This window comes from Etheostoma cragini, chromosome 22 (genome assembly GCF_013103735.1).
Source record: "Etheostoma cragini isolate CJK2018 chromosome 22, CSU_Ecrag_1.0, whole genome shotgun sequence".
NCBI classification, from domain to species: domain Eukaryota; kingdom Metazoa; phylum Chordata; class Actinopteri; order Perciformes; family Percidae; genus Etheostoma; species Etheostoma cragini.
In genome coordinates, this window is record NC_048428.1 from 257526 (window position 1) to 279023 (window position 21498).

At 41.9% G+C, this 21498-nt stretch overlaps 3 protein-coding genes and 1 long non-coding RNA gene across 5 annotated transcripts in view; 2 read left to right on the forward strand and 2 right to left on the reverse strand.

Moving 5' to 3' along the window:
- Positions 1-197: 197 nt before the first annotated feature.
- On the reverse strand, positions 198-750 carry LOC117938229. The gene is made up of 2 exons (XR_004655356.1): positions 489-750; positions 198-270 (listed from the first exon to the last, which is right to left on the reverse strand). It is a non-coding gene; the product is annotated as an uncharacterized LOC117938229 (long non-coding RNA).
- A 384-nt stretch (positions 751-1134) lies between these two features.
- Positions 1135-7510, forward strand: garem (GRB2 associated, regulator of MAPK1). 2 transcript variants are annotated; one of them, XM_034862746.1, is made up of 6 exons: positions 1135-1520; positions 3037-3177; positions 3493-3623; positions 4062-5252; positions 5970-6124; positions 6483-7510. In XM_034862746.1, exons 1-6 carry the CDS (start codon positions 1400-1402, stop codon positions 7312-7314), a joined length of 2571 nt encoding a protein of 856 aa, XP_034718637.1. In that variant the 5' UTR covers positions 1135-1399; the 3' UTR covers positions 7315-7510. The 2 variants fall into 2 exon arrangements, with proteins under 2 accessions (XP_034718637.1, XP_034718638.1); XM_034862747.1 differs by having other exon boundaries at positions 6486-7510.
- A 5713-nt stretch (positions 7511-13223) lies between these two features.
- LOC117938235 lies at positions 13224-14750 on the forward strand. The gene has a single exon (XM_034862755.1). The coding sequence runs from the start codon at positions 13224-13226 to the stop codon at positions 14748-14750; it is 1527 nt and encodes a 508-aa protein (XP_034718646.1).
- A 1290-nt stretch (positions 14751-16040) lies between these two features.
- The window catches only part of prkdc (protein kinase, DNA-activated, catalytic subunit), a 43770-nt gene continuing 38312 nt past the window's right edge, over positions 16041-21498 (reverse strand). The window contains exons 69-74 of the mRNA XM_034862756.1: positions 20971-21051; positions 20754-20825; positions 20455-20656; positions 19156-19344; positions 17220-17359; positions 16041-16524 (exon numbers count right to left, since the gene is read on the reverse strand). Coding sequence (XP_034718647.1) covers positions 16320-16524; positions 17220-17359; positions 19156-19344; positions 20455-20656; positions 20754-20825; positions 20971-21051 — 889 coding nt within the window. The 3' untranslated portion in view covers positions 16041-16319. The remainder of the gene's footprint in view (positions 16525-17219; positions 17360-19155; positions 19345-20454; positions 20657-20753; positions 20826-20970; positions 21052-21498) is intronic.

Consider the following 21498-nt stretch of genomic DNA (forward strand, 5'->3'; position numbering starts at 1 on the left):
CACTAAGGTCTATATAAAAGAGACTTCAGATACACTATTAGGAACCACTAAGGTCTATATAAAGAGACTTCAGATACACTATTAGGGACCACTAAGGTCTATATAAAAGCATCCAAAAAGCACCATGACATGGGACCTTTAAATATAAAGAATGAATGTGGCCATTGAATTGAGATGACTGTCTTGCCTCTTCTTCCTGTAAAACGTCATTCCTCTTTGAAAGAAGGCAACGGCCAAATGTTCATCCTTGCGTATGCTGCAATCAAACGCCTGAGAAACAGAAAACACAGTAACTTCCTCCTGAAGAAAAGAGAAATGGTAAACTCTACTTCTTCTTTCTCAGTGACTTGCACTCTGACTGCAACATATCTCAGCTTTATAAGGTCCATCCGAACAAGATTTTACTTTGTGATTAGTGTAATTCCGAAATTAAAACTGGATATTGGTGTGAAATATTTAGGCTTGCATTTGACCAACTTCAGACATACCTTTTCAGCAGCATCCAGGTCTTGGTTAAGAAGATGGAGACAGCCAATGTCAAAACTAATTTTGGAATTTGGTTCTTGGATAGCCAGGAAAATCTTAAGTGCCTGTGACAAATCCTGTCTTTCCACACAAGTTACAGCCATGTCCCACTGGCGCAGAGTGTCCACAAAAGACATAGTGGCTGGTTAGGAGTTCATTGAGCTATAGACCAAATTAAGGAAGCCCTTCTGATTTGTACCAGCTAGATCAGGAAGTGTGATGACAGTGTCATTGTTGGTACATGCAAATATGTGTGTGTGTGTGTGTGTTTGTGTTGGACTCCAATGGAAATAACAGGCTTATTAATTTAAAAACATTAATTTCCTTATATTAGAAGTCTTAAAAGAGGGATAATGTGGGCTGACATATATTTTATGGATTGGAATCATGATTAACAATCCTTAAAACTGGAGAATTTGCCTTCTTGTCTTTTAGTTGTCAGCATCAGTAACAAAACTACTAACGCCCGTAAACAGCCAATGATCTTACATTTTATATTCAAAAGCAATATAATATTTCACTAAGGAAGTATGAAACGTGTTTTGTGTTCACGCTCGTGTCTTCTATAATGCTCTTATTTTAAAAGGATAACACCCGTGTTTCCGTTATTCGGTTAGACCACCACTCAGTTGCCCTGATGCACCCGTCGCAAGCTAACTCTAAACAAACATGTCTCTGCTACATGATGAGACCACGGACTTTAATGATACGTAACGCTAGGCAAATGACAAGGGAAACGTGCCGAACATAAAGCTGTTACGTTAGCTCATGGCTAGTTGATTTAGCACTCAGTTGGTTAGCGTAGTGTAGCTTTTTATGACCGTGTTTACACATTGCTAGCCAGCTCTCCAACTTGCTACTGTAAGCTAGCAAAATGGACCTCGGAACAATGTTGTACAACAATTTAAAAGAGGTTACATGGAGCACAACGTCTTTGCCATTAGATCAATTTATCAGTGCTTATAGGTTGCCTCAAATTGCCAAGTTGGACAACGGTTAGTAACTTGCTGTCAAAGTTTTCTTTTGCTAACGTAACTGCCACAGTGCTAGCGAGTTAGGCGCTAGCTAAGGCAAACTATAATTAGTTAACTAGCTAAACTGTAAGACATTTTTTTTCGGTTAATTTTGTCAGCGAAACGTATTAATTTTCAACAAAAGTGTCGAGTTTACGTAAAAAATAGTTTCTAATGATGAAAGTTGCTATCTATCACTATCTCTTAGCCCTTGTATAATTAGTACGTTTGCGAAGTCAGTGTTATTTTACTAACGTCTCTGCTGTCGTTGTGTAGCTAACCATGAAAATATAGGCAGTAAATTAGAATACAACCAGCTACTTTTACTGTAACCAGATACTGCATGCCAGGGACATATAGCAAGGCATCAGAAGACTGTTAATTGTGCAACACAGCAACTACTTGAAAATGTCATTATACCTTAAAGCAACATGAGCAGCGTGATGCAATTTTCAGAAAGAAGAAGGGCAGAGCTACAATAAGAAATTGTAGCAGGTTGAATCAACTTAATTGTTTAGTTATCCTGATAAATTACATTTGGCCTTGTTGTGGGTACAGTGAAAGACAACTTTAAGGAAGACATTGCGACATGCTACTGTAAAGTTACATTAAGCTAAACGTAGAGCAAAATTGTTTATATATAGAATCAGGTAATTTACCTCTACAACAGCTGTTTTGCCCATGGATGTAGCTAAATAAAGATGTTTTGTCCAGTTGTGTAATAACATATAAATTATGGTATGTACTTTGAAATATTGCGGTAATGAAACCATCAACTATTATTTGTTCATTATCTTCTCATTTCGGTCATGTTCTTGTCGGCCTCCCATGCCAAATTCTCTTGATGTATTAAGCTTTTAAATGGTAGTGCTTTTTTAGAGCGGTGTGGATTAAGGTATTTGTCATTGTCTATGGAAGATAGGGATTTGAGAGTGTTGAGTATTCCATGGCCTTGGCTTGAGTGGTGCAGCCTGTGAGGCTCATAAGTGGTTAAAGTTGACAGGAATCATGGAATTTCTCAGGGTACTGGCTTTATTGTTTGGGATAATGATTCAAAATTGGTCCCAATTACGGACTGTATAAATTCCTTTTGGTGCCCTGACCCACATTCTAGACAGCAGCATGTCTTATTAGGCTAGTTACTACAATAAACGCTGAAACACAGTGACTAGATGTATCACAGCTTCGATAAAACTTAAGGTCATCTATGTCTTAGATATCATTTTTTATATTTCAACAACAACCTTTAACTATTCATTTTATGTGGATTTGCAAGTGTCATGATGCAACATTTTGCATGACAGCTGATGTTTAAGTGTTAAGATTTGGATGTTGCAAAAGGGGCAGAGAGAACATCAGAGAGTATACTATTCTGAAAGTGTTAAATTTAGTGATGTACAACTGATATTTTATTTTCCACTGTACCTTGTAGTATTACAATATTTCCTGGATTGTCAGATACAGTCTTGTGTTTTGCTTGTTGTTTTCATTCCTGCAGGTCAGCTGGTTGAAGGGCTCAGAGACAATGACTACCTCTTGATTCATTCCTGTCGTCAGTGGACGACTATTACTGCTCACAGTCTGGAGGAAGGACACTATGTCATTGGGCCCAAGATAGAGATCCCAGTGCATTATGAAGGTGAGCTACATCATGATTGCTTGATGCTCTGGACTTTTCTTGACAGTCTTTTGTTGATGTGTCTTTTTATATATCAAAACCAAGAAAAAATCAGGTGCTACAACTGACAACCGGGTGTTCAAACCAGGTGGACGTCTGTGCCTTAATAAATACTAAAATATATTTTGAGAGGGGTTTTGGTGCATTAGTGTTGAAAGGTTTTTTGAACAATGTGACGCTTCATCCCAAACCTTTCTTTTTATTGATATTTGCACCGACAATTACAATCCATTCTTAACCCCATCAGTTGCATTGCTGTGTCTTTTCCTACTTCAGGCCAGTTTAAGCTGCTGGAGCAGGACAGAGATGTCAAGGAGCCTGTGCAGTACTTCAACAGCGTGGAGGAGGTGGCTAAAGCATTCCCTGAAAGGGTATACGTCATGGAAGAAATTACATTCAACGTTAAGGTACGTAACATTTCACTGAAAGGGTTAGAGCAGCGGTGCTGTGAAAGAGAGACATTTCCATGCGTTTATGTTCTCAAGCACAGGGAGACAAAATCGGTGTTGTTTTTTATTATTATTATTATGATGATGCACCCACAATTCCAACCGATGACATAGTTTGTCCCACTTCTCGACCTGGGTCGTTAACAATATGACAGTCTTTCAACCACACTGACATTTTGAATATTTAGTGATACAAAACCTTCTTTTTCACATTTACTGACACACAAAGGAGATGACAGAGCAGTTCTTTGTTTGAATCGATGCCGGACTCTATACCGAATGTTAATGCACCAACCTCATGTTTACTGACGGAGATTTATTTGAAAAGGAAAAACAAAACAAGGTGGAAAAGCTCTCTTCTTCAGTACTTGGGCCATATGTAATCTTTTTTTACAGATGGCGTCAGGAGAATGCAATGAAGATACTGAAGTTTACAACATTACCCTAAGCACCGGTGATGAGCTGACCCTGATGGGCCAGGCTGAGATCCTATATGCCAAGACCTCCAAGGAAAAATCCAGATTGAACACCATTTTTAAGAAGATTGGGAAGCTGAACTCCATCAGTAGGATTGGTCGAAGCAAGATGCCCTGCTTGATCTGCATGAACCATCGCACCAATGAGAGCATCAGCCTGCCTTTCCAGTGCAAAGGCAGGTTCAGCACCTGCAGTCCACTGGAGCTACAGATGCAGGACGGCGAGCACATCATCAGGAACATTGTGGAGAAAACCCGTCTCCCGGTTAATGTCACGGTACCCTGCAGTCCACCCCGCAACCAGCACGACCTGCACCTCATCCGCGAGGGTCATCGCTACAAATTGGTCAACATTCAGACGAAGACGGTGGTTGTGTGCTGCGTTCTACGAAGCAACAAAATCATCCCCATCCATTTCCCCTTCCACATGGCCATGCCTAGATTTATTATTCCAGAAGAATTGCTGCAAGGGGAGTTGTGGCTAGACACTATGGTACATCGCTGGTTCTCCTTCTGCCAGGAGCAGTTTGACATAGACGACTATTCGCGTGCTGTCCGCGACGTTCGGACGGACTGGAACGACGATGGTAAGAGTCCCAAGAAAAGCAGCGGGAATGGCAGTTGCAGTGGAAGCAGCGGAGGCAGCAGCGGCTCCAACGGTTGTCCCAGCCACATGCAGATTCCCAGCTCTTTGATTTATGCCCGGGATGAACTCACCCAGTCCTTCCACCGACTATCTGTGTGTGTGTATGGCAGCAACCTGCACGGCAACAGTGAGGTCAACTTGCAGGGCTGTATGACACTGTGTGGAGACTGGGCTCTTCTGCCTTCTGATAGCGTCCCTACAGACCCGGGAGAAAGTGAACACTTTCCCCCCGAACCCATGGATAGCACAAACCAAAAATCGTCCCTCAACAAGTTGGACGTTCCCTATGAGGAGCTGTGGTTGGATCACTTGAGAGGTCAGATCCCAAAACCTTCTATAAGTGAGGGGATTCGAGGCTGTGGTACAGCAGCAGCCCTGCCCTACCCGGTCACTTGTCCTCTTGGCGCAACACCCAGTTCAGATGCGTCTCTTACTCCACCACCAGTTCCACCCAAGTCTGAAGCTGTGAGTATAATCTGTTATGATTTAAATTGTAATCCTTAAGATTTCAGTCTTTGTTGATTTGGTGACACCCGTGGTTACTGGGGTAACGGCAAGTGCGGTTTAAAACTACAGCTTCTTCGTCAGAAAAATAACACAGACAACTGGGGCATAAGATTACAGTGCAACCAAACAAAGTTGCTTGTTTTAATCAAGAGTCATTGAAGGGGGCGCCCGGGAAGCCCAGTTGGTAGAGCGGGCGCCCAGACCCAGATGTTCACTCCTCGACACAGAGGGCCCGGGCAGCAGGGTTAGAATCCAGCCTGCAGCTCTCCTGTCAATAAAGGCCTAAAAATGCCCCCCAAAATATTCTTAAGTAAAGAGTCATGAAATAATTATTGTAACCGTGATTTTAGTTTGGTTTTCCACACAGATAGACCCATTTGGTGAACTAGCTGCGTTGGAGGTGTGCAGCCTGTTGCCTCTTCTCTTCATCAACAGTTTAATGTTGAAACAGTAAAATGATCGTCTGACAAAAACAGTGGTGGAAAGGACTGTCGATGAAAGCTGAATAACACACTTCTAGAGACAATGAGTTTTTCTTTTAAAGAATGCATTTTGCATGTCAGTCTGACATTTATGCATTTTTTCACAAAACTGCTTCACAATAAAATCTTGAGGATTATAACTTTAAGCGGTGTCACACCTTAAGTTTTACAAGTCAGCTCGTTACCTTTCTAGGTGAAGGAAGAATGCCGTCTTTTGAACGCCCCACCGATTCCTCCACGAAGTTTGAAGCAGATGCCATCAGTCCCCATCCTGTCCAAGCCACGGCAGCAAGGGACTCGGTCTCCGAGTCCAACCCTCTCCTATTATTCCTCTGGTCTCCACAACATGTAAGACTTGGCACCATTTCCTAGCACTCACTTGACCCCAGTTAAAATAAGAAGACTACATGTGCTTTAACGAAAGTGTGGTGTTATAAATCCAGACAGTTGTCTTTTCAATTTATAGTTTTAAATGCTCATTTATACATTTCCAATTTCTAGAAAGCCGTTTTGTATTTTGTCCAACCTACCCGTGAAATCCACCTAGATCTGTGAAATTAGTCTTCCTTATATTTCACTGTGTCCATTACAGATTCTATACTCTTATCAACCCCATTTGGTAACAGCTATAAAAGTCAAGTTTTTGTTTAATATGTTAAATATTTCAATCATATGATGAGGTCTACATTTCCTATTTTTCCATCAGTAGTGGAGCATCTGAGCAAGAGGCGGCTGACCCACAAGAGCAAAGCCCCGTGTGCTACCCCTGTACCTGGAGTCGCTCGGCCAGCACTGAGCCCAATGCTGCCTTGCCCAGTGGTAGCCCGCCAGCGGACCGGATGTCCTCCAGGCTGTCTTGGCCAAACAACTTCAGCGGTGGAGAATCGCACGGCACGGAGGAATTTCTACCAGCCAGCTGTCGAAGTTACTACAGTTACCCCCGAAAAAGATCCCCGGGCACCCCAAAAACCTGCACATCCGGCCTCGTGGACCTTGACGGCCGAGAGCACGGACACAGCAGTCAGGACCTGAGGTCGTCTCTGAACCAGTTCTGCACCAAATCTTCAAGTTACAATTCAGAAATGTACAGAGACAAGCCCCTGGAAGAATCTAACACTAAGCAGAGCCTCTCTTGCCCCATCTTACCACCGAGAACACCCAAACCCAGTGCCCTAAAGAAGGGCCCAGATTCCCTATCAGGATCAGGCTGTGGCAGTGAGCAGGAAACTTCCCACTGCTCCCGTCTTCGGCATGAGCAGGGCACAAAAGAGACGACGAAGTCATTACCTCCTAACGGTCCCACTGCACAGTGGCAGCCCCCGTCCAGTCTGGCCGGCCTTTCTGTTGAAGAGGTGTCCAAATCTCTAAGGTTTATTGGCCTGCCAGATGACATCGGATCTCTTTTTGTGTCTGAGAAGATCGACGGGAATTTACTCCTGCAGCTCACAGAGGAGATTTTGTCAGAGGACTTCAAGCTAAGCAAACTGCAGGTAAAGAAACTCATGCAGTTCATAAATGGGTGGAGACCCAAGGTGTGACTAACAGTTATGACACTAACTTCTGGGATGGAGTCATGCCTTCAGTCTATATGCACACCCAAGCCACAAAGATGTTACTTTATTGTGGGGATAGTTGGGATATTGGTCATTTCCCAGCCAACCTAAAGTCTGTGACAGCGATTACTAACTGCATGGAATCATTTGGCACTTTTATGACGACATGTCCATGTCAGCTACTTAGCTAAACCACGCTAACTGGTGTTCATGTTATCCCACAACTCCTAATTTAAGCTAACAAGTATAAAGGAAAACATTGATGTGACAAAACCTAGTTAATATTTGCTCATTCTGTCCTCAATAGGGGAATATTACAAGTTTCTGCTCTTTGCGGGATTTTTCAAAGACCACACTAAGGATGTACTAGGGCATGTGTTGCCTTAGTTACCACATTAAAAACAACAGCAATGTAAATGTTGTGCAGTGACTACACAATTGAACATTAGGCCAAAAATAAAGCTTGCATCCCAAGCTTCAGTCTCTCCAGAAAAACGTGATTATGCGATCACATAATTCAATGCATCATAAGCCAAAGTCCGCATTTTTTCAAATACGCTGCACTGTAGCCGCATAAATTGAAGATTTCCGCACAAAATAATGCAGGGCTTGCATGATTTAACAATCCCTGCATTTTTGTTGCAAAAAAAAGTCACAAAAGATCTTTTTAAAATGAAAAATGTTGCATTTATTTTCCCCTATTGCCATGGGAAAGTTTTTAAGTGACGTGATAACGTGAAGAGACACTCTTTGTCATCAAACTACAGTTTGTGCAAGTTCCCACAATTTCATTGAATTAAAGTGCATCAATATCCCACATATTCCATTGCATTTGTTAGGAAAACGTGGCACGTAATCAAAGATTTCTGCAACAATCACAAAAAACGACCCATTTTTCTGGAAGGACAGAATTTTGGTTCAGTCAGGGATGAAGAACGTTCGAAACATGAAGTAAAACTAGTGCTAACCTATTAAAAGCTCTTGTTCAGCTAGAAGCTTGGTCTGAACTAGTGGACATCCATCACTTTTTCAAAGGGCAAGTAATAATGATGGAAACCTGACCATACTCCGGATGTACAGCTCTGAAATTAGAAAATGAATTTAATAAAACCCAAAAGATCTGCTTTAATGGAAATGGAAAAGTAGCTGTGGGTACATTAAGAGTTGGTTTCCTGCTCTAGTTTTAGAAGATAAAGTGTTGCATGTAATGAACCAGCTGGGCTCTGTTGGCCATCACAAATCCAATGATGAGGACGTCTTTTGTACAACAAGATGTCAGATTTATCAACTCCTTATGCAATTTTTATTTGATGCCTTTTTAATCTGAAGTTGAATGAAGCTATGTTGCTATTTTCTTTAACCTTAACCCTCTCCGCTAAAAATAACTCGAGGTTATTTACAGCAGGAAAAGACTAACGAAGGCCTAACATAATGGCGTTAGTCTGAAACTAACGTGGAAAGAACCAACGGAGGTAATGGACCATGACGTTGGCATCATGCACTTTGGTAGATTTCAGCCTTTTAATGAATTACAGTTCAAGTCTTTAAATATAAACCTATAACACAAGAGTGTCTATGTAGAGAGTGGATGCACTACACACTTTTTCAAAACTAAAAAGGTACTTCTCGTTTGTTCCCGTATTTATTGTACAAGTGTCTTCTAATACTAGAAAAAGATAGTAAAAGATAGCTTTTCTGCGCCTTAACCCAGAGACCTTAAAATATATAAAATACACTTGAGCTTAACATTTTCCCTTAGTTAGTCACAAGAGACTGACGTTAGCCATGTGAGGTCAAAAGTGAAATTGATCTGCTAAAATGAAATATTGGTACCCACTTAGTGTTTTCCCTATAGCCTTGATTCCGAGTTTTATTCATGCAGTATTCAACACGATGCTAAATATGCAGATGAGGCTGGTACGTGAAGGGGCCTCAGCAGCGAGTCTTTCTAAAAGCCAGGTCCGACCTTCTTTTCTCCCCGACACTTTTTGCAGTGGGGTTGTTACATATTTTACTTGATTTCTTGTTTTTTGTAATTGTTGTAAGTACAAATGTAATGTGATTTGTTTTTTCTTTTCATTTCTAAGAAAGTGATTACTAAGTTGGAATTATTTTTATTAAAAAAGGCGTATGTTCAAATTCATGTTATTTTTTTTCGGTTCTAAAATAACACTTGGTCACGAATAAAAAATCTCCATCCTCAGTCACACAACATGGACAGTGACCAAAAACTATGATAATAAGCCTCGGGTTTGGGTCATTTTCCAGATTTCTTTGTAACTATGACACATTGTCCCCATTCTTTGTGGAAAATGGCATGTGTCCCTTAACACTGTTATTACATGGTGATCAATGTCCTATGCAACAGCCGTGGCGCTCCATCGAGACAATTGGAAGGAACTTCTATTACTTAGAACTAAGCAAGTGACAATAAAAGACAATGGAATAATATGCATATTGATATTACCAGTGTTCATTTCAGGGGAATAAAATCATGCATGCCAAAGGACGTCTGCCTTTTACTTGAATAATTGTGAGATATACACTGTGAACACACGACGACTGACCCCGTCCCGGTAATGCAGCATCAGAAACACTAAAGGGTGTTCCGTTCGGGTGGGGCCAGTGCCATCTTGGTGCACAAAGGAGGGAAATGACAGCGACACCGTGTTTGATAGCATTACTTAAATCTTGAGTTATTGACCGTTGTCCTTTAATTCAACTCTCGTTTCCCTGTTTTTGATTGTATTATCTATTAAAAATGGATTAACTGATGTTTGTCGTCTTCTTTGTTAAGAAGCCGTTTAGCACTTTTCCTGTGAAATCAGGAGTCAGTTGAAGATTGCACATTTGATCATTTGCACAACCATGTCATAGAAAACGTGAATGTTGAAACCGCTATACGTCAGCAGCACAGAGCAGGTGATGAAGATGATGGCTCCAGGCTAGCGGGATATGCAATATGATCTTATATAGTCTTAATATAAACCACACATTAGCAGCTCATAAATGCCAAGTACAGAGAAGTAAAAATAAAGTCGAATCAAACACATGATTAGTGTTCTCTTGGCACATTTGACTCGCTTGCTTGTTTTAATAACTGTTTAACCCTTGATGGGCCCAGCTTCTAAAACATGACAGCGTGCTGGTTCTGGTGGTCTACATGTTACTGTAAATGACAGATCTTTAGGTTTCGGGCTCTTGGTTACACAAACCAATACTGACATCCCCTTTAGATTATAATTGACTCATTGATTATGAAAATAACAGTTTTTTCAGCCCTATGTTTAGTTGTAAGGTGGGATCTATTTGTTGATTTACAGATGAATTACAACTGGCCCTAAAGATATTATATAAAGGGACTTTGGACAGCACCCGGATTCTTCTTCTTTGTCTGCATGTTTCACAGGGAATTATAACGATATTACAAAATCTGTCAACAAATTGTAGAAACTCCTCAGCAGAGCTTTGCTGGGTTTTAGGAACACGTTGCAGATGCATTTGGGGAACCAGTACGTGCTTCATCAGTTCTGCTTTTGTGAAGCCGTGTAGCCGCGGTTTCCTGGTCTCCACCAACCAGGTTCACACCTCAGGTCAAAGGAACCAGTTCTGCTTTTATTGCTCAACTTTCATAACTGTTTTATATTTCTAAAAGCCCTAAAACGCCCCAGGAGTTCATTTAATAGGCCTAGAGGGATTACTGCTATCTATAGATCTATCTATCTATCTATCTATCTATATCTATCTCTATCTATCTATCTATATCTATTTTTAAATCATACTTAAATATCCATGAGGTGAAGGGGTCCGAGGTGGACCATGCAGATAGACCAGGTCCAGACCGCTCTATAATTTACAGATAGACCAGGTCCAGGCCGCTCTATAATTTACAGATAGAGCAGGTCTAGACCACTCTATAATTTACAGATAGAGCAGGTCTAGACCGCTCTATAATTTACAGATAGAGCAGGTCTAGACCACTCTATAATTTACAGATAGAGCAGGTCTAGACCACTCTATAATTTACAGATAGAGCAGGTCTAGACCACTCTATAATTTACAGATAGAGCAGGTCTAGACCACTCTATAATTTACAGATAGAGCAGGTCTAGACCACTCTATAATTTACAGATAGAGCAGGTCTAGACCACTCTATAATTTACAGATAGAGCAGGTCTAGACCACTCTATAATTTACAGATAGAGCAGGTCTAGACCACTCTATAGTTTACAGATAGAGCAGGTCTAGACCACTCTATAATTTACAGATAGAGCAGGTCTAGACCACTCTATAATTTATAAAGTCCCAACAATTCTAGTAATTCCCCCAACAGCAAACACAGTGCGACATCATACACATTTGTAAAGTATGCAACAGCAGCTCAGGTTCAATTCCCAAATCGTGCCCTTGGGTTTTGTGCCAGGAAGGAAGTTTTCTTGTCTTCCGTCTGTCCAAACCTGACTCTATTTAACGTTAGTAGAACCATCAAACCTGCTGCTGTTATTACATAATGCTTCCATAGTTAAAGAATGCTAGTTTTCATTAATCCTGTTAGACAATTAGACATAATTTGGTGCCTTAAAGTAGGTGTTGTTTTTAGATTTGAATTCAGACACATTATCCCCCCCCCACCATATTATAACCAACCAACCACGAGGCTCAGCTCACCTATTTCCCCCCCTCCAACTCTATCAGGCCAAATATGGATGAAAAGTGGCCTGACTTTCAGGGAGGCGGGCCTGGTCAGCGTTTTATAAAGCTGGTCAGGTTTCTCCTAACTCATTCCCAGGACCAGTACCAGGACCAGTACCAGGACCCCGGGCTGCACCGAGCCTTCAGCCTCCGGAGCATTCGTTGAGCTCTCCAAGCCTCCACCCAGGTCTGCTGTCTCTGTTGACACATTTCATGTCTAATATTAAAATATTGAGGGTTATTGATGTCTATGGGTTAGGCTATTGGTAATAGAACAGAACTTGTTTTGGAATGCATATTGGATTTAATTGTAAATATGACTAATTCTGACGACTATGGGCAGCGTTTCCTGGTTGGAGAAAGACAATGCAAGAACAAAAGGGATCGATCTTACTTAGATATCGGTGCAGAAGTCCCTCCCTCCATTGCTGTAAATTCTTTGGCAGTTCTATAGGTTAGTTTGGTAGATCAGGGCGGGGGTCTTCATGTTTTTTAGGCCAAGGACCCGTAAACTGAAAGAGAGATGGAGCAGGGACCCCCTACCACGTAACATACTAGGTCGTCTTTAGGGACAATAACGTGTATCGTGTATACAATACTAAGCAATTCAAACAATAATTATTGACATTTTTATGCATGTATACCTCATGTTTTTAATGTTAAACAATCCATGTAGCACTGTGTCTACTTATAGGCCAGGAAGCATCAATGTGGACATTAATAATCAAACCCCAAATAGAACGATTTCATGAGATACTCATGTTTATGTTTATTTAGACATATTTGAACATTCAGATTTTTTTTTTTTGATTAATCAATACCTTGTTGGCCCCCTTGCAGTGACTCTGAGGACCTCCTAAGGGTCTCGAACCCCCCTGAGTATAGGTTTTATAACTTTATGGTGGAAGAAGTTCCCAAATTCACATAATCCTATTCATGGCTCGCAACCAGTTACAGACGTTAGGGCACATAGACAGGTATCCACCACTTCCTGTCTTACTGTGGACCCCCACACAGGCGTTTTCAGTTATTCTGGCGGGTTGGACCTCATCCCCGGACTGACTGAGATCCTTCTGAGGCTCCTAGGTTGGCGTAGGTCTAATCAGACAGAAATCCCCTGTAAGGGTGTTTAGAGGCTTAAAACTATTCCACTGTGAGTACCAAAGTGATCTTATTGTGTGTGTGTGTGTGTGTTGCCAGTCATGTGGACTCCAGGCCTATTGTTCCTCCTGCTGCTGACCTCCTGCCTCCGTGTCTCAAGCGTTCCCCCCGGCAAGTCCCTCGACGAGGGACAACCAACTGGACTAAGTAAATTCAAGGATGTCAAACAAAGGCTTGGTAGTTGGTTTAGGGATAATTATAGTGGACTTGGAGAGTCGCTTGTTAACACTGTGGAGCAGATCCCGGGGGTTGGCACACCCTTAGGTGCACTGATCAAAACCATGCTGCTGCTATTGCCACAAGATGACGCTATCCAACCTGAATTTAAAGCTCTTAACGTTAAGCTTGACAACTTCCGTGCAGAAATGAAGTGGGATGCCTGGGCAGCGGGGGCCTACCAGGTTCCAGTGAACCACATAGAGAAAGCCTGGCAGGAATACACCCAGCTAGGGACTACTCACGCAAAACAGGATTTCTTCCAAAGTTACAGGCAGCATGTGGACAGCACTTTGGTCTTGCACCGATACCTGACAGCTGAACCAGGATCTGTAACACCCAACCTCGGAGACCTACTGGCTGACAGATTAGGATGTCATGAAAAAGACATTGAAGCGCAGTTTTTGTACTTGAATGAAATTATGTGTAAAGGCAATACACTTATTGAAAAGTACAACGCATTCAAAGGCATAAACACAAATGCCAGGGCCAATGAGATCGCCTCCCTATCTGCCTCCGCTTTGTTCCAATCGCACCAGAGATGCTTATCTGACAGTGAAGCTTACATAGAAAGGGACATTTTTGAGCGCATTGATGTAACCAAAAAACACCAAGAAATAGCCCACGCTGTCCGGGCCTTTCTGTCCGAAACATACTACAGGTACGACTGGCTGGTTGTTGCTTTTACAACCCAAAACGCACAGATTGACGTACCACAACTACGCAAGCATCATCTGTCAGGGTTTACTGAGGTCCAGAAAGGGAGAGTGACCGTGGCGGTAGCCAAACAGGTGACGGGGGATCACAGCCAGACTGGAGCCGTTAAAGATCAGATTACAAAGTGCATACCTAGGAAGGTTGAATCCTGTTCAGATGTAGTAAAGATCCTGGAGAACTGTGAGGAAAGCGTGAGTAAGACATATACAGCGGTGCATGCCTTTAAATTTAAAAGTCACGATTCCACCAATGCCGTGGAAGGACCACATGGTGATGATGATGATGATGATGATGATGATGAGGGCAACTCTGCAGACTCCACTAGTGCATCTCTTAAACCCTTCCTCTATAACGGCCACTGTGGAACACGGGGAAAGTATACCATTTTAATTAAGAGTGACACAGAGCTGAGGGGTGAAAGAGACCTCTGCCCCACGTTAGACTGCGGGCCAAATGGTAAGTGTGTGTTTGTGCCAAACACCTTCATAGAAGTGTGTGAGTGCCGGTACCCGTACTTCGGTAAGCGGTGTGACCGGCGCCTAGGCCAGCCGCCTTGTTCTTCTCTGAGCTGCCGGTGCCATGGCTCCGTCAGGCCGCCCAGATACGTGCCGGCCGCTGATTTTGGCCGATATTAGGCATCTCCCAAACTAGCGGTCCCGGCATTTCTAATGGCCGATAAATGAATATTAAAAAAAAAAAAAAAAATCTGAATGATCATATTACTTTAGTGAGGACTCATAAATTATAGCAAGCATTTTTTGCCACATAAATTCGCAAAATTGCAGATTTCCATGCCAAATAATTCAGGGCTTGAATGAAGTCATAATCGCCGCCTTCCGTTGCTCTAAGTCCCAAATATCTTAGCAGAAAGTTGAAAGATGTTGTGTTTACTTCACACCAGGGCAGCCATTTTCCCCTGTTGCCATGGGAACGTTATGAAGGGATGTAATTATGACAAGACAAACACAGTTTCTTTTTCATCAAACAGCAGTTTGTGCAAGTTCCCGCAATTTCATTGCATAAAATTACATAAACATCCCGAATATTCCATCGCAGTTTTTTTAAGAACACGTGGCGCATAATCAAGGATTTTTGCAACAATCACAAAAAACGTCTGGATTTTTCTGGAAGGACAGAATAACGGATTTTTTAATAGTTTTATACTGAAAGGGACATTTTTGGTGGATGTCTCTGGATTGAGGTTATCTCTGGATAACACTGGAAAAATGATATCTTCTAAAGAGAAGTGGCACACTGTCATCATTAAACCATCCAACCCCCCCCCCCCCCCCCCCGACATCTCTCCATTAGTGCATGTATAGGTACTGAGCATGTGTGTGTAATGTGTGTAATAACAACAGAGTGTAAATTGTAATTTCCTCTTGTGGGATTAATAAAGTATACATTATTATAACTATCTTTATTATTATTATTAATCTACCCCCCCCCCCCCTTCCGCTGGCTGCTGAAGTCAAGCAGTATTTTATTTCACATCATGAAACTAGGAGGGTACTCAGACCTCTGCCAAGGTACGCCTTATCTCGCAGTGTTGGGGGGGGGGGGGGGGGGGTCATATACGTTCATTTTTCCCAGTCAGAAAATCTATTCCATAATTATTCTGACACCACATGAATGCAGCACAATTCATGTGGTGCCTATCTCGCAATGTTAATAAAAGAGAATAAAAAGTAAAAATGATATCTGTCTTGTGACTTGGAATATCTCCAGAATTGAATGTTTTTTTGTTTTTTCCCCTGAATGGGCCCAGGCTACACCCCTCCACCAGGTCCCATGAAAACCGGACCGGAGCCAGAAACATAACCTCCTTGGTGGAGTTAATAACTCATTTGGGAAAGATTGCGATATTTTTCCGTTGCAAATACAGTAAAAGACTACAGTAAAGTGATCGAGCACCTTTCCATTAGTTTTATTTTGAAGTTACAAGACATTAATAATCAATGCTAATGATTGGTTCTGATCAGATAAGAGTTGAAGTGCTTGGAACATAATTATGTTTGGTACCATTCCCAAAGACCATCCCATTCCGGACTTAGATTTCTTGTTTTTAAGTGGGGGACATCTTTGACATTAGAGGGATCTTTTTTAGGACCATTAAACAATGCCTTTCCTCCACATTGTAGACCGTAGATCTGACCCATGGCTGTTACCTACCACAACACTACTATCACTCACAAGTCAGAGAATCACATCCATGGTTCCCAGCCCACCCAAACTCTGCCCAGCACGTTGGGGTCCATGGCTTGGTCCAGCAGGCAGTCCACCTGCTTCTCCACCGGCAGTCCTGCAGCTGGGAGCCTAGCCCGGATGTTGTGCTCCTCGGACCCCAGCGCCACCGCCTGCAGCCCCGGGAAGGCGGGGTCCTTCTCGAAGCCCAGCGCCAGCTCCTCACTGACACACACAGGCAACATCTCATCACGCACAAGTCCAATTCAGTCATGCCTTTTTCAACAGAAACTGAAAGCTGTTGTTTTAAACAAACAGCCTCTGAAACAGAACTGAGATAATGGGAAATAGAATAATGACATTATAAAAGAAAAGGAGCCGAATCAGAACTACAATAGAGTTGAACATGTGTCACAGAGGTAGTTCTGATTTTAGATTTATTTTGTCATATTGAATTCTACGCACGAGTGAACTTTTATTTGAGTTCTGACTTTAATCTCAGTACCTGGGCTTCTATGTATCTACTATCTCTCTATGTATGTACTTCTTCTGTGTATATGTACAATGTACATGTTCATGTGGGGGTGTGTGTGTGTGTGTGTGTGTGTGTCCTGAACACTACAGTAGGCTATATGCTGGGGGGGGGGGGGGGGGGGGTGTCTTGAATACATTAGGCTATATTCACAAAAAATAATAATGGGACAAAAAGAAATGACGGCCATTTAGAAAAAATAAATAAGGTGGGATTAATCCGGTTTAAATATTTGAATGGTTTGACAGCACTAGTCGTTAAGTCAGTTTTAGGGCTTTCCCAAGACAGCCCCCCCGTAACACCAGTAAATCATACACTTGAAGCAATATTTCCCCCATAATGGCCATATGAACAACGTGTGCCTGCCAGGTGCGGACTGGATGGTTACCTGGTGATAGCAGCTGGATTGGCTCCTTCCAGTTTTCTTCGGGCAAAGTTGACCTTCTGCAGGGGATACCAGCTGATTTCTTTGGTGTTGACGTTGTCCGTCCATGTGCCTCCTTTCTTCAGCTGTTTCAGCTCAAAGTTCTGTGTAAGAAATCAGTTTATCTACCAATAACTGTATGAGAAAAAGTTCTTAAGTTAAAGCTACTATCACATATTACAAAAACTCGAAAGAGAAATCCGATTCCCACCATACATATATCCTGTCTGTGACACACTAAGATCATTAGAAGTGATCCGTTACGGGGGCGGAGCCAGGCGGACTCAGCCCTAACCTAGACGCTGCATTCGGGACTTGATGCACTAGTTTTCAAAGCCATTTGATAATAGAACGTCGAAAAATCTGCATATCATTTAGGACAAACAGGAAAAAAATCAGTTTCCATTTTTTCATCAGAACACAACTAATGTTGAGGATGACTTATTTTAAGCTCAAAAGGTGCAGAAATAAGGAAGGTATTTGGCGTGAATAGTATTCCTAATCTTGAAACCTTTTTTGAAAAGGTCAAACAATTAATGGTAAGATTTTCTCAATAACACACTTGAATGCTCAATAACAGGAACTTTTGCTCCATTGATTTGCCGGTCCACTCAGAGAGACTTAGGGGAAATGTGACAAAGTTGTGGTCTTTGTCGCTGGTTTTAGAACGTAAAGGACGTCACCTGTCAACAGCCAATAGAGAAGTCAGCTGGTAAAGTCAGCCTTAAACTATAGAAATAAAATGATCCATAATCCATTTAACTTTTATGTTACAAAGAGTTTTAGATGGAGCCTCAACGACCCCCCGACAGCCCGGTATGGTCGAGCCTGAAGAGAGGGAGCGCCCAGCGTGAATCAGAGAAATAAAAGGTGTTTTCGCCATTTCATCCCTAGAAATGCATCTCACTGTCACTATCGTCATCCACATTCATATTTGAAGAAATGATATATCCATCTACAAAACTCTATAATTTACAGATAGAGCAGGTCTAGACCGCTCTATAATTTACAGATGTAGAAGGTCTAGACCACTCTATAATTTACAGATGTAGCAGGTCTAGACCTCTCTATAATTTACAGATAGAGCAGGTCTAGACCGCTCTATAATTTACAGATAGAGCAGGTCTAGACCACTCTATAATTTACAGATAGAGCAGGTCTAGACCTCTCTATAATTTACAGATAGAGTAGGTCTAGACCTCTCTATAATTTACAGATAGAGCAGGTCTAGACCACTCTATAGTTTACAGATAGAGCAGGTCTAGACCTCTCTATAATTTACAGATAGAGCAGGTCCAGGCCGCTCTATAGTTTACAGATAGAGCAGGTCTAGACCGCTCTATAATTTACAGATAGAGCAGGTCTAGACCGCTCTATAATTTACAGATGTAGCAGGTATAGAAAGCTCTATAATTTACAGTAACAATAAAGATAATGGAACTATGAGTAGAAATAATAGTTGTAGCAGTCAGGGCGTAGGAGGGTGTTGCGGGGCGTCGAAGGGAATAGCAGTGCGTTTACATATGTGTGTGTGTGTGTGGGGGGGGGGGTGTTCCTATATACCGCCCTCCCCTGCCATCCTGCAAACATCTCTTGCTACCCCTTTGCCACCCACTGTAACATTTTGTAGATCCGTCACTGCTACCTTACCTATAGCCATGTAGCTTTTCATCAATGTGTTTTCTTCCTCACAAATAGGCTGAGTCATATATTTGCTAATAATATGTTGGACTCATTGTTTAAATAACTTTCAAAATATTAACAATTATTTGGTTGCCCCCATGCAGTAATTCTGAGGACCCCCAAGGGGAAGATCTCCGCCTTAAAAGAATCTTTTCAGAAAACGTTGGGGGCTGGAGCCCCAGAATCCACCCCCCCCGCTCCGCCCCTGATTGGGTACCTTCCAGTCCAGAGAGGGCTCCTTGACGAACACATCCATGGTGTTTAGCAAAAGGTCTGGCTCGGCACTGTAGGCTCGGAGGGAGTGGACCATGATGCTCTGGATCAATCCCGACTCCTTCAAGGGTTGCATAAGATTCACAAACTGTTGGGTCAGCCGGAAAGGCATGAGCTCCGGCACAGGGAGGAACTGTGAAGGAAACCCAGGATTACAACAGACGTTTGGGTGTGGTTCACATTTCTACAGCTGGACACATTTGCACCTCAGAAACCACATGGCGGAACCAGTTATCTAGGTTACATTTCGATCCATGATGCTAGCGGTACCACTTTGCCAGACCATCCACATCCGCCTTTTATATAGACCTTAGTGTTCCCCTAATACTGTATCTGATGTCTCTTTTATATAGACCTTAGTGTTCCCCTAATACTGTATCTGAAGTCTCTTTTATATAGACCTTAGTGTTCCCCTAATACTGTATCTGATGTCTCTTTTATATAGACCTTAGTGTTCCCCTAATACTGTATCTGATGTCTCTTTTATATAGACCTTAGTGGTCCCCTAATACTGTATCTGATGTCTCTTTTATATAGACCTTAGTGGTCCCTAATACTGTATCTGATGTCTCTTTTATATAGACCTTAGTGGTCCCCTAATACTGTATTTGATATCTCTTTTATATAGACCTTAGTGGTCCCCAAATACTGTATCTGAAGTCTCTTTATATAGACCTTAGTGGTCCCTAATACTGTATCTGAAGTCTCTTTTATATAGACCTTAGTGGTCCCCTAATACTGTATCTGAAGTCTCTTTTAAATAGACTTGAGTGGTCCCCTAATACTGTATCTGAAGTCTCTGTAGGCCTTGTCCAACTGCCACTTTGCTCATTTGAAAGCCATGATGTCTCTCTCTTATGAGCAGGCCGTAACGTCAAGGATATAGATCGGGTCACCAACTGTCGAGTCCAAGTCAAGTCTCGAGTCCCCAGTGTTCGAGTCCTATGCCAAGTCCAAGTCCCCCCCAAAAGAAGCGAATCTGACTCAAGTTACCATTACCTAACATCGAGTCCCACTTGAGTCCCAAGTCCACACAATGGCGACTCAGGACTGAAGTACTTCATCAATGCCTATTAACACGTAGAACTAACTTCTGAGTCCAATTTTATAAATGCTCAAACCCGATTTCATAAAATTCAACTCCAAGTCATCAGTGTGCGAGTCCACGTTGAGTCCAGGGAATACTGACTTGAGTCGGACCTGAGTACTCTATCAGTGGCTGAGTGAAAGACGCGTGACCAACCTGTGTGGCGGAACCGAACGCATGACCAAAGTCAATGCCGACCATGCCTCCTGTGTCCATGTTGATCATGAAGTTGGAGAGATGGCGGTCCCCGATGCCCAGAACCCAGTGGCTAACACACAGCAAGGCATGAGAGCTGATGAAGTGGGAGCGCAAGGACAGAAAGGCCTCGGGACTGTTGCACATCTTCAGGAAAGCTCTCCTAGAAATGAAAAAAAAAAAAAAAAAAGACAAGAAAATATTTTTACTCTACGCACTAACCTTCATGAGTGTTTTTATTCTACAGAGATTTGACTTACTTCAGGAGATCGGCGGGCACATGCTGCAACACCTTAGAGAAGTTGTTGACCGTCTCAGAACGTTTTGCTTTCCTAGCAAAGGATAAATGTGATATGATTGATATTTCATTAAAATCTGACTAGGAAACACTTGGTTTCACATTATGAATTACTATCAACAGATTCCAGCTGAAACAATTTAGTTTAAGGAAAAGAAATAAACATTCAAGGGACTTACTTGTAAGCCCAACTGTACAGTACAATACCCTCGGACTTGGGAGCAAAGGTTTGGAGCCATTTATTGTAGTCCTCAGTAGAGCTTTAAGAAAAAACATATATATAGTATATACAGTATATAGACAGTACCCACACACACACACACGGTGAAAGGTTTGGAGCCATTTATTGTAGTCCTTAGTAGACCTTTAAGAATAAACACATATATAGTATATACACTATATAGACAGTACCCACACACACACACGGTGAAAGGTTTGGAGCCATTTATTGTAGTCCTTAGTAGACCTTTAAGAATAAACATATATATATTATATATATATATATATACACATACATACATACATATATACATACACACACACACACACACACACACATTTATATACACATACATATACACACACACATATATATATATACACACACACACACATACATATATATATATACATATACACTCAGCGGCCACTTTATTAGGTACCCCATGCTAGTAACGGGTTGGACCCCCTTTTGCCTTCAGAACTGC

Excerpts from the sequence above, each read along its gene's own strand:
- LOC117938235 (XM_034862755.1), top strand. The coding sequence starts at position 13,224 with ATGTGGACTCCAGGCCTATTGTTCCTCCTGCTGCTGACCTCCTGCCTC.
- garem (XM_034862746.1), top strand. The coding sequence starts at position 1,400 with ATGGACCTCGGAACAATGTTGTACAACAATTTAAAAGAGGTTACATGG. Across the intron at positions 3,624-4,061 it reads AAATTACATTCAACGTTAAG|ATGGCGTCAGGAGAATGCAA; the intron begins GTACGTAACATT and ends CTTTTTTTACAG. Across the intron at positions 6,125-6,482 it reads TCCTCTGGTCTCCACAACAT|TAGTGGAGCATCTGAGCAAG; the intron begins GTAAGACTTGGC and ends TTTTTCCATCAG.